Source organism: Nicotiana sylvestris, chromosome 6 (genome assembly GCF_000393655.2).
Source record: "Nicotiana sylvestris chromosome 6, ASM39365v2, whole genome shotgun sequence".
In the NCBI taxonomy this organism is placed as follows: Eukaryota; Viridiplantae; Streptophyta; class Magnoliopsida; order Solanales; family Solanaceae; genus Nicotiana; species Nicotiana sylvestris.
The window spans coordinates 26,188,440-26,202,034 of NC_091062.1; the positions used below are offsets into that span (position 1 = coordinate 26,188,440).

Here is a 13,595-nt window from a genome sequence, read left to right on the forward strand (position 1 = left end):
GCAAAGAGTCTGGTGAAAATTTGAAAGAAACTGAATCTTTGGGAGTGGTGTGTGTTGATACTAAGGAAACAGAAATGAGAGGTTCTCTATTAGTTCCTGGTGTGTCCAATGATAGTAAGGAAATAGAGCTATTGACTGGGGAACCTGAAGACATAGTTGAGAAGGTTGATGATTCATTGTCTTATGCCATGTCACCTGAAGAAATGTGGGAGAAGTATAATGATGTATTGTCTGAAACAGACACTACTATATTGGACTATGATAAAAACCGAGGATTTTTTCTTCGAGAGGCTGAGTTACCAGTCTTTGTAGCCCAGCCAACATCAAATGAAGATGTTAAAGAAATTCCTCCTAATTCTGTAGAAAATACTGTCTGCTCTTCTGGTGAGATAGTGTTTGACTCCAAGGAAACACAGGCTGTGTCCACAATCACAGTCTCTCCAGCTACAGAGAATCAAGCTCACTTTGCTTCTCCTGTGGTACATTTAACTGAACTTTTTTGTTTTTTCCATTTTAGTAATATTTTTCGATATTGTTAAGACCTTATGCTAGCTTCTTCATTTGTTCACTGAACTGAATAATTTTGTCGATTTAATTTTTGGTTTATTTTGCAGCCTTGTAACCCTGAATGCACCGCTATAAAAGAGACTTTGGTAAATTTGATGGCAAGGGTGGGGGAGTTTGAGAGTTCAATTCATACCTTTAAAGAAGATCTGCAGAAGATCCTGGATAAGCTGAATGCTAATTCATTTTGAGCTGGATCTTGATCAAGATGTTTCTATCTCTCGGTTCTAAATAGAAATCAGTCTTTACTTGACAAGGCTGCTTAATAGCTTATTTTGCTGCTTTATCTTATTGTTATCCTGTTGTTTCTACATTTAGTAATGCATTGAGTTTCCTTATGGTCTGATTATCATAATGATTCAACAATATTAAAATATTGTATCCTTCTCATTTTCTCAATCTCCTGCGTAAGTGCTGTTGTACATATTCCCTACACCTATCCGTATATAACTAGGATATGACAGAATGCTGTTCAAAAGTTGTTCTTGCAGATTTCTGAGTGAGAATAAGTGTATAATATCTCCCTTAGAGGTGTATAATATAACAAATCAAAAATAATAATGTAAGACACTGTTAGAATGTCAATAAGAATATGTTAACATAGTGAGGACACTATTTGGGTTCTTAAGAACGACAGTAACATTTAAAAAATAAAGCAAAAGTCTAGAGCTGATCAAACTTTAGTGTCTAACAAAGATTCTACTTGATGACATCTAATATCAACAAAAATAGAATATTTAGTTTAATAATCTACTTTAATGTTTATTAAATTAACAATCAAAAATACCAATGGCTCAGTGAGAGGGCAACTACCAAGGTGCTTTCTCATGATGTGGGACTCGGTTAAGGTAGATCATTTATTGGTAGCAATGATTGGGAGATTAGGCATAGAATGCATCAGGATGGGAAGGAACGTTTATTATTATTTTGTTTATGTGGAACTTGGAATGTTAACAATCAAAACTGATTTGTGCAAGTCCTCAGAAAATCTCCCTGCTAACCTGAACATACTTGTACTACTTGCAAGCTCATTCTGTAAGGGCACTTCGTTAAAGTCAAAGGTTCAACCAGTTGACTTCCGCTTTGACATAGAAGCACTAGCTATTGGAAAACAGTAAGGAAAGAGTTCATTCATATTTGCACTGTAATCTTGCAATTTCTGATATCCAGAAAACTCGTTAGGAAGTCCAGTAGATAGACTTATGACCAAGTGTGCAGAAAAAGGGGAGTTGCCGTCAGGATGCTTTCTTTCCGCTGGATGGTTTCGGTTCCTTTGTAAGCATTCTTGGTGCGATTGCCATTGACATGAGCTCTTGAATCAGAAGCTTGCAGGCATAAGGGATATACACCTACACATTTCAGGCAACAAAGGTCTTTAACAAATTGGGTACTATATGAGTGTTGTGTGTACATATTTGGAGAGCTGAACAAAGGTAGCAAGAGGAGGATTGTACCTGAACATTATCAGTTTTATTCCTGCAAGATCTGCACTCAAATGACATCTTTTTTAGATTAGCAATTGCAATTAAACCACATTGCTGGCATACATGAACTCTGTAAGCATCGCTTTGATCAAACAGCCTCTCTTTGAGGAAATGTGCAGCCCCATGAGCGATCATACAGTCACGCTCCATCTCCCCAAATCGTAGGCCTCCATCCCGAGATCTTCCTTCAGCAGGCTGTCTAGTGAGAATCTGCACAGGACCACGACCACGAGAATGGATCTTATCATCCACCATGTGCTTCAGCCTCTGGTAATAAGTTGGCCCCAAGAATATCATTGCGGTCAATACACGGCCTGTATGACCATTATACATTCTCTCAAAACCACGCATCTGATAACCACACCTGTGCAGAGCTTTGCTGATATTATCCACCTGAAAGTATTAAATGGTTAGTTCATTTTTGTAATCTGTCTCTGTGAAGGCATCATCAATCATATTCAATAATAAGTCCTAATCCCTTATTTTTATTAGATAAACCAGTAGTTCATGATCCTCCTGGCACATTCTTTCATCTCTAAATATAGTACTAACTCAAAAACATTTTTTCTCTCATTATTATATAAATCTGAAAATGTGTATTGCTTCAATTGCATTTACAATTACAAAGTCTTTATTTTCCAAAAGTGACTTCCTGAACTTACAGTAACATCAGTAAAAGGGGTAGCATCTCCTTCCTTTCCCATGTGAGCAGCAACCTTCCCCATAATACACTCGACTAGCTGACCAATTGTCATACGAGAAGGAATGGCATGTGGATTCACGATGATATCTGGGGTGATGCCTTCAATGTTCCATGGCATGTCTTCTTGTGTATAAGTCATTCCTATTGTTCCTTTTTGTCCATGCCTGCTGCTGAATTTATCTCCAATTTGTGGAATTCTGACAGACCTCATTCTTATTTTGACAAATCTCAGTCCATCTGCATTTGTTGTCAAAAGAACCTACGTAAAGAAAGGAAACAACTGATTAACTAGATAGTTAACAAATGATTAAAACTGAAAAATAAAGGCAAACAAGAAATATGGAGAAAACCATCACAATTATTTAAAAAAAAATTCATTCTGAAGAGTTTCCCCTTAATAGGGAAAGGACTAGGAAAACTGAAGCACAATTAAATGTATAGGGATTAGGGACCTGATCCACAATTCCAGTTTCACTATGCCGTAGACTTGTACTGTGGTCTTTTCGTGTGTATCTTGCTGGTTGTCCCTGAGCATCATCTTGAGAAATTGGTGTGGTCTTTCCAATTATAACATCATCACCAGAAACTCTTGTTCCCTAGCATCAGCAAAAAATTATCAGAGATCAAAATTTTAAGCACATCTCAATGAAGCAGAATGATGAATTGGTGTTTGCTAGTAATACTAACAGGAGGCGCAAATCCATCATCATCTAATTTATCATAGGATCCATGTCGCATTCCCTGCAAGAATTTATAACCATAATCCAACATTATACAAGTAGAAAATAGATTTACTCTTTTAAAAAGCACAACTATCATTTATACTATTTCCTTTCTTTCTTCATTTGTCCAAATGTCTTTTAGAAAGCGGGATGGAGTCTGGAGGAAGATAGTGACCAATAGAAAACCAACCATGGTATTTTCTCTATCAGGACGCCCGAAATCCTCTTTAACAAGCGTTCCCATCTTTTTCTCTTCATCTCTATTGAGGGAAAACGGAGACAGGAGCTTGATCAGCGAAAGAAACAGCAGATTATATGAAGTAAAAAATAGACTTACATACCTATATGAACGAAAAAATAGAGAGCGGAAGAAGCCACGGTCAATTGAAGATTGATTCATGATGACAGAGTCTTCTTGGTTATAGCCAGAATAGCAGGAAATGGCAACAATGGCATTCTTTTGCAAATCCAACAGGAAAAGTTATGATCACTATAAAGCAAAAAAGTTAAGAATGAAGGCAAGCAATAAGCTGGTGCTTAATTACAATGCCAGCAGGAAGCTGCCTGAAATGCAAATGCTCCATAGCACGTGTAGTAACAAGAGGCTTCTGCGGATAATACAGTACATAGGCCAATGTATCCTGTATGTAGCATAAGCGAGCAATTATCAAGAATCAGAAAAACTATAAAACACTTGGAAGTGATGAACTGAAGAATAGAGGAAAGCTTGCAGCAGTAGATAGAAAGTATCTCACCATCCGAAATTGGTAATTGGTGACATAAATCCCCATTGCTTGTTTTCCCATAGCTGATTGGTATGTGTTACGAGGGGACTGCATCATATTGAAATTATAGACAATATAGCAGAAGATAAGGAAGGGGTTTAAGAAAGGAAAAAGGATGCTAGTTGATAAGACATCTAGATATTATGGGGAAACAGTCTTGAAACATCTATCAAACAAATACCATAAAACATAAGATTCACCTGGTTATGGTCAGGAAATGGTATGATAGAAGCGCATACTCCCAATATCAAAGATGGATGGATTTCACAGTGCGTGTAGGTTTCAGAATAAGCCTCTTCTGGGTTCAGCCTTGAATTTGTAAGATCCTAAAAGGTTAACCAGGAAAATCGCTTTATAGAAATTTCAAGTCTAAGACCACTAAATTTTACTTCTGATTGAATAAGAAGCACTTGAAAGTCAAGAAATGGATGATTATGCTTCAAAAGAAGCAGGCCAGCAGCAACATTTCTTGGTCATCATTAGGAAGTAATACATTGTAAAGCAACATCTACAGCTCACGACTTCTTACATTTATGGTCATTGCAATCATTGTAGTCTCTTCTTCCTCTGTATCAACATACTCAATAAATCCTTTTGCCACAAGATCATGCCAGCCAGAATCTTCAGATGACTCCTGAGATCAGCAGAAGCTAGGTCAATGGGACTGAGGGATTATAGAATGATTCAATCTTGCTAAATAGTACATACCCTCATCTGCAATGCGATAATATCCTTCTTCTTTATTATTAACTTCTTTTTCTCCACAATGAATAACGGCCTACTACAGCGTCCATAATCTGTATATAGCCGCAGTTCCTTTAAATTTATATTGCGCACAACTCCAACTTCAGTATTAACGTCAACCTAATGAGAACAAGAGTTTAAATAATCATAAGTCAATATCTAAAACTTGCAGGAACAATCATCACTCAAGTGTATGATTGTCAACAAACTACATAAAAAAGAGAAGAAAATAATGTGGTAGCAAAACCTGTCTCCTCAGCTGTCTCAGTGTCCTAACCAATAGATCTGGATTACGATGAATGCCAACCCAACAACCATTTACAAAAATCTTGGTAGATTGGGGAATAACCGCGGGAGATATTTCCTAGAGTAAAAGAATGACATAAACTTGTGAAAAAACTAGAACCTGAGATCCATGAGCATCTTCCAGGAATGGCCTACCTCAAAATTTTCAGTACTCCACTCCTCTAGAAACTCCAAAATTGGATTTGCTGCTGATCCTACTGTTATGTACACCATTAGTGCAAGGTTCTTTACCAGCCCACATGCCTGACATATCACCAACAGACATAATGTTGCATAGTGTTCTAATAATCATTTAACTCAATTACTAAATGAAACCGTGTATAATGTTACTTGTCCTTCAGGCGTTTCTGCTGGACACATCATTCCCCAGTGAGAATTGTGGAGTTGCCTAGGTTTTGCCAGTTTACCTGGTTACCAAGTATAAGAGATTGGTGACAAAGAAACCACCGAAAGAACAAATGAAGTCAATTCTAAGAGCAAGAGAAAATTACCCTCGCGCCCTATTGGTGAGTTCAATCTACGCAAGTGAGAAAGAGTAGATGCAAATGTCAAACGATTCAAAACCTGTCTAAGCATATGCATATAAAAGTGAACCAACAGAAAAAGATGAAAAAGAAAAAAGTCTATACAAGTGATGTTAATATGATCAGAGAAAAGCTCACCTGTGAAACTCCTGCCCTTGTACCAGCTGCATTTGCTTGTCCCCAGTTCCCAGTAGCAAGAGAATACTTAAGTCCACTTGTAATTGTTTTTGCTTTAATCGCAAATTGCAAATTCACATCCTTTCCACTGTCAACACACTGACTTGCCCACAAAAGTAATTGCTTAATTTTTCAGAAGCTTCATATATGCAAATAGATAGGGCATGAAAAGAAACCAAGATATTGACCTTTTGAACATAGGATCTCACATCCCTGGTTAGCTTTCTGAATAGCTGCATAAATATCAAGATTTATTACTACTAGGAATTGTCCTCAGCTTCTCCAACCAAAATATTTCAACAAATTGCAGACCATTCGGAATAAGCCACCAAGTAAAGGGCCAGCAAGATCCAGTCTTTTATTTCCATAATGATCCCTATCATCTTCAGGCCTCCGTCCTAGTACACAGAGTAAAAGCCGATGGATGATGTAGCTGGTAAAAAATGAAGGCAACTCTCTGTTAGTGATTATTTAACCATATTCATAAATTCCAAATTCAGGTTCACAGGCTCACCCGAAATAGTAGGCCTTCTTAGTTTCACAATACTCCCTAGTACCAACATGTGGAAGCATCTCCCTTTGGAGGATCTCTTTTGCATACCTGCAAAATGCAGATAACAAGTACTACTAAGCAATAGAGAAACAAAAAAACACCAAAACTGACTATCAAGAAGTTCCCAACTTAATTCTCCTTTCTCTTGTGAAACCAACAGTAGATCCTCTTTTGCCAATATAGTCAAGTGCAACCTACCAAAATTTGTCAGAGGAAATTTTTATGTTAGAACAGATTATATCTTAACAGAAGATTCCATCAGAAGTCCAATGAACTAAAACAATACCTGCTGGTTTTGAATCACAAAAGCCTCTTCCAAGGAAGGGCGGAGTAATTCCATCATTTGTGTGTCAGCAAAATCATAACAGATATGTGCCAATATATCCTTGTCTGCGACAAATCCTAATGCCCTGAAGACAACTATAATTGGAATTTCAGCCCGTATGTATGGAAGAGTGGCACGTATATATTGCCCAGAGGCCCCCTGTCACAAAGCAGATAAAAGTTCCTTAAGACCTAAAGCAAAAATGAACTATAGATACAAGCGTATATTCATCCTTAAAAGTAGTTAGGTTCTGTTACAACCTTAGCATTGGACCTAGAAAGCATCCTAACAAACATGCTGCTAGGCGCCTTGTTTTGGCCCTCAGCTATAGACCGAACTTCTGCTACATATGCATACTTGTTTGGCTGTCTTTTCTTGAATACATAAACATGATTACTGCTCATTTTTTCCTGTGCAATCAGAACTTTTTCACTCCCATTGACTATGAAATATCCACCTTGATCATAAGGACACTCTCCCAACTCAGTTAAGTCTTTCTCTGATAGGTTATACAAGCTGCAGTAGCTCGATCGAAGCATTATTGGAACCTGAAAATGATACTCAGCAGGCAGTTAAAAAACCCAAAATCAAAATACTAATACTATAAGTTGATGGATCCACATTTTGTTACCTTTCCAATGAAAACTTTGGTAAATTCCTGATTCTCAGTGACTTCTTCATAGTCATGACCTTTCTTTATTACTTCCTTCTTCACATCAACATATAGAGGGGAGGAGTATGTTAAGTTCCTTAACCTTGCAGCCTTTGGAAACAAAGTATTAGTCTCTCCATCAGATTCTGTCATCATAGGTCTACTCAAGTATATCTGAGTAAACTTGATCTTATAGATTGTCTGCAGAATAAGAACCAAAAACAATTTAATTCATTTTAACAGCAAATAGTAATAAGTCATTACAGCCATTGGTGCCAAACAAGATCATGCACATGCTCAAATTAATTAAGCCTAATGACTAATAAGGAAAGCAAAGTTCTGTATAGGCAATATCAACTAGTTGAGATTAAGGCTAATCATTATTGGAACACTTACATTAAGTCCCATATTTGACATAGAGTATTTTAAAATTGATAGATATTACTATATGATAGTGCAATAATAGGTGTAAGGTTCAGAGCATCTCTATTGATGAGCTCAAATGGAGCTAAAAATTCATATAACCAACCACAACTAGCTCGAAATTAAAGTGCACGTTGTTATTGATGCATATATCCCCAAAAATAACGCAACCTAAATGATAAGTGCCAATGTTGACGTTGAATTTCAGTTGTTTATGACTGGCTGATATTGTTAAAATAACAAACTACTTAATCAATTTGATGAAGTTTTAGTTCTTTACTTCGTTTACAGTCCAAAAACAAATTCAAAACAGAATTTCTACGAAATATTGAAAAAACAGCAAGCAAATCTCGGAATTAAATTAAACCTCAACGAAATCAGGTTGACGACTAGGATTATGCTGAGATTCAGGACGGATCTCAATATTAGCAGTTTCATCAACAATTTCTTGCATTGTATTCTGTATAAACTCGTCGAACGAGTCCAATTGTTGCCTTACGAGACCTTTCTCTTCAAAATATGCACTAATAACTGCCCATGCATCGTCCTGAGTTATTTCCTGCGCCTCATCGCCCTCAGCTTGTTCTTCTTCTTCATCAACTGCCATTAGTACTCTATCGTCAACATTTTCATCTACATATTCACTTTCTTCGTACATTTTTACTGAATTAAACCAAAAACCCTAGTTCACTTCCACTCTTTTCCTCACTTTTTTTGTGAAGTTCGTAGTATAAGAATAATCATTTGTTTCTAATCCTTATTTTTGGTTACACTATATATCTGTTTTATACTTTTGCTTTTCTGTTTAATAGTAGTAATTCTTATGATTTCTCCATTTTTCTTTGGCTGAGGTTTTGGAGAGAAAAATTTATATTTCCATGTTGATGTGAAGAAGATCAGTTTATAAGGTCAGCGAAATCGAAGGCTCAGTGCTATTGCTATGGAGGGGTACTGAATTTGTTGAGTTAGTTATATTATAGTGGAGTAACTTTTAGCTGAATTGCTGATTGGTCCCTCTTCATCTTCTTATTTAGTTCTTTTATTTGCATTTTAGTCCTTCTTTACTTTTGAGTATTATAACGGGAGAAATTCAAAAATAGCCAGATTTACAAGTGGTCATTCAAAAGTAGCCCAGTTTCAAAAGTAATCGAAATTTAGCCACTTTTTATGTAAAGATAAATCTGAACGAAAACACTGTTCAAAATCCGAAAAAATACTCCAGCACAATTGTCACGACCCGGATTTCCCATCCTCGGGAGTCGTGATGGCGCCTACTCGTGAAATCTAGGCAATCCGCATAATATAGAATCACTAACTCTTTTATTTAGCCTTTTTAACAATTTAAATTAACATGCGATTAACAATGAAATATTAACGATAAATAAATACATGTGGAAGACTTAATCTGATAACTTAGCCAAAACCAATACGGCAATACCAACATACATCTCTACCCGGAATCCGGTGTCACAATATCACGGACCACCTACAAATATTACATACAAATATCTAGAAAGAAAGGTACAATGTGTCTCTAAAGTAGATAAAAATAGAATACATATAAAGATAGAAGAGAATGTCGGGCCTGCGGACGCCTGCAGGACTACCTCGGGATCTCTAACTGGACTGAAGGCAGCCACCCAAAGCTACGGTCCAAAAGTTGATGCTCCGGGATCTGCACATAGTGCAGAGTGTAGTATCAGCACAACCGACCCCATATACTGGTAAGTGTCTGGCCTAACCCCGGCGAAGTAGTGACGAGGCTAGGACCAGACTACCAAATAAACCTGTGCAGTTATATAATATGCAGGGAAAAATAAAACAGGAATAAACAAGTAAGGATGGGAGGGGGTACATGCTGCGGGGGAATATTAATACCATCAGTAAATTAAGGGAAGGGCATAAGGACAATTTAGAATTTACAGTAAAATGATAAGGAACTCGTAACCAATCTATAAACACTTTGTATTATCAATTGTTGCGGCGCGTAACCCGATCCCAAAACATAATAACATTGTTGCAGCGTGCAACTCGATCCATATCATTTATCATTGTTGCGGAGTGCAATCCGATTCAATTATATTATTGTTGCAGCGTGCAACCCGATCCAATTATATCATTGTTGCGGCATGCAACCCAATCCAAGCATAATATTGTTGCGGCGTGCAACCCGATCCAAACATAATATTATTGCAGCGCGCAATCCGATCCACATATACAGTTCAACACCAATCACAACAAGAGTCCCGGCAAGGGATCAAATAAAAAACAACACTATCCCGGCAGGGGAATTTACGGTGTAAGTAAATACGTCCTGGCAAGGGAAAATCAGTTATAACCAAACATGTTCCAACATCTAACTACCTCAACTAGCACCGATACTCAATCATAAGTAATTTCCACGAGAATAATCATAATCCTTACTCAATACAGAGAATCAACAACTTAGGCATTCGTAGTATATATAAAGAACACAATAATTTCAATTTAAGACGCATGGTTATGCTTGACACCAACGTATAGATACTCGTCACCATGCCTATACGTCGTACTCAACAAGTACATGTAGCAAATAGGACTCAACTCTTAATCCCCCAAGCTAAGGTTAGACCAAACACTTACCTTGAACTTCCACGGCCAACTCAAGCCTCAAATACCGCTTTTACTTTTGAATTTGTCTCCAAATCAATTGTATCTAGATAAAATCAACTTAATAACATCAATAAACGCTAAACAATCCAATTCCAATGCTCAATTATATATTTCCTACCATTCTTCCAAAAAAGTCAAAAATCGACCCCGGGCCCGCATGGTCAAAACACGAGGTTCGAACCAAAACTCGATCACCCATTCACCCACGAGCCCGAATATATAATTAGTTCCAAAATTCGACCCCAAAACGAGGTCTAAATCTCAATTATGCAAAAAGCCCTAACTCTACTCAAATCCCTAATTTTTTACCCTTAAGAACATAATTTAGGCTTAGAAATATAATGGGTGTTAATGGAAATTGAAAAAATTGAGTCTAAGATTACATACCTATGAATTTGTGGTGAAGTGCTCTTTCAAAAATCGCTCAATTTGGAGTTTTGAAGAAGAAGTTATGAAATTTGATTTAATCTCAAGTGTGTTATTTACTGTTTAAAAATCGCTGGGCAGACCTTCATCGCGTTCGCGAAAAGCAGCCTTCCTCAGGCTTACTCGATTGCGAGTCCTCTTACGCGTTCAGTGAAAGGTTGCCCCCTGACATTCGCGTTCGCGATCTTGTGCACGCGTTCGCGTAGAGGAACGATTACTTCCCGGACCAGCCCCCTATTTACGCTACGCGTTCGCGGGACGTGGGTCGCATTCGCGTAGAGAAACCCCCTAGTGCTCCGTATTCGCGATCCCTACCTCGCGCTCGCATTGAACAAAATCTACCCCTGCCCATTTTCCCTTTCGCGATCGTGTGAAGGGCTTCGCGGTCGCGAAGCACAGAAGGCCTGTGCATCAGAACATCAGTTTCTGCAATTTTTCACAAGTTCAAAACCTTCCGAAATCATCTGAGCCCTCGGGGCTCCAAACCAAACATGCATACTAACTCAAAAACATCATATGAACTTATCTGTGCGATCAAATCGCCAAAATAACCTCTCAAACAACGAATTTCGCATAGAAATCTAAGAAAAAAATCTCAAAACTTTCAAAGTATCAATTTTCACAACTACGGGTCCGAATCACCTCAAACGACTTCCGTTTCTTATCAAATTTCACAAACTTATCTTAAATCACATATAAGACTTGTACCGGGTTCCGAAACAAAAATACGGGCTCGATACCATCAAGTTTTAAACACGTTTCCTTTCCAAAACTCATAAATAATTCCAGAAAATAATTTTCTTTTAAAAATTATTTCTCAGGCTTGGGACCTCGAAATTCGATTCGGGGCATGCGCCCAAGTCCCATATTTTCCTACGAACCCTCCGGGACCGTCAAATCACGGGTCCGGGCCCGTTTACCCAAAATGTTGATCGAAGTCAACTTAAATCCATTTTAAAGGCAAAATTCATCATTTTTCACAGATTTTCACAAAATGACTTTCCAGCTACGCGCTCGGACTGTGCACGCAAATTGAGGTGATACCGAAAGAGGCTTTTAATGCCTCGAAATGCAGAATTTATTTCTAAAACAAGTGATGACCTTTTGGGTCATCACAATACTATACTGGAGTTCCGGTATATTATACTAGAACTCCAGTCTAATATACTAGAGTTCCAGTATAATATACCGGTCCAGCATAATATACTGGAGTTTGGAGCACCGGTGCTCCGCTCTTCAGTATATTATATTGGAGCCAGCAAAGTATATCAGTCCAGCATAATATGCTGGAAGTTCATACACAGGTGCACCGAACTCCAGTATATTATGCTGGACTGTTCTCTGTTGCAGCAAAATAGTGGCTATTTTTCATTGACTTGGTAAACGCTGGCTATTTTTGAATGACCAGTCCGAAAACTGGCTAGACTGTACTATTTTTACTATTATAACTTGTAATTGGCATTTGGAAAGAGTATGAACCCGTTTGGCTTAGCTAATTTAGAGTAGCTGATAAGCATTAGGTGCTGAAAAATATTTTAAGTGGTGAAGCTAATTTAATAAATAAGCAGTTATGTGTTTGGATAAAAGTGCTGAAATTAATAATAAGTAATGGAAAAATGTTTGATTAAAAAGTACTGATAAGCTCTTTTTATGTTAAAATGACTTAAATGATCTTATAATAATTTACACTACTTAAAACGTCATTTTCTTCAAAATTTTAGATTCTAGATAGATTCAAATACAAAAAAACTTATTTATCATGTTATTTTAATTATAAAAATGATTATATAATATTATTTTTTATAAATATAATTTATGTTATGAAGAACTGGGAGAGAGTGAAATTATACGAGGAGTTTTGTTTTTAAAAAAGTATTTTAGGGATAGAATAGTAAATATTTTGGTCAAATCTAAAGTGCTTATAAGCTGAAATTTGATAAGTTGGGAGATACCAACTTATTGCTTTTGGCTTATCTTTGGCTTATAAGCATTTTTAAATGGGATTTTTTTCATTCTTATACACTATTGAAACTTTATTACCCTTAATGTTCATGTTTAGCTAATTATTTGGCATAAACAAATTTTGTTTATAAAATGTATAGGATCCACCTTAAAAGACTCCCAAATCCCTTATTTGTGCTTTCAATCAAGGGATTTAGTTATACCATTTCCCTTTTTTTCTCTTCAATTCTCTTTTTTTCTTCTTCTTCTTCTCTTTCCTTATTTTTCTCCAATCATTCAGCAGGTAACTGTTTGTATGTACGAGTATACCTTATGTAAAATCAATTTCCATTTTTTCAAAAAAAGAAAGCACTGAGCTTCCAGAAAATCTACCCAACTACCTTGGGGACGTTTTCTTTACACCAAAAGTGTAAAGGTGAAATATTAGACTCTTAATCCTCTATGTTGATTTCCCTTAGTTGAAGTGTAAACTGTTGTAAATGAGCATATGCAATTTTCACTACGCATCTTATTGAATAGTCCCATTACTTCATCCAAAAAAAAACCTCTATGTTGATTTCTCAACTTCATCAAATATTCATTTGTTCCTATTC

At 36.9% G+C, this 13,595-nt stretch overlaps 1 protein-coding gene across 1 annotated transcript; it reads right to left on the reverse strand.

The window, feature by feature from the left end:
- Nucleotides 1-1,583: 1,583 nt before the first annotated feature.
- RPB2 (DNA-directed RNA polymerase II subunit RPB2) lies at nt 1,584-8,849 on the reverse strand. Its single transcript, NM_001302590.1, is given in 25 exon segments — nt 1,584-1,913; nt 2,019-2,441; nt 2,711-3,010; nt 3,204-3,347; nt 3,439-3,492; nt 3,664-3,733; nt 3,815-3,930; nt 4,019-4,114; nt 4,229-4,306; nt 4,459-4,584; nt 4,788-4,892; nt 4,967-5,122; nt 5,250-5,366; nt 5,444-5,551; nt 5,639-5,715; nt 5,800-5,872; nt 5,971-6,108; nt 6,198-6,242; nt 6,322-6,442; nt 6,524-6,610; nt 6,692-6,756; nt 6,849-7,046; nt 7,148-7,435; nt 7,519-7,740; nt 8,330-8,849. Coding segments are annotated over 25 exon segments (3,612 nt in total). The 5' UTR covers nt 8,621-8,849; the 3' UTR covers nt 1,584-1,799.
- Nucleotides 8,850-13,595: the final 4,746 nt, after the last annotated feature.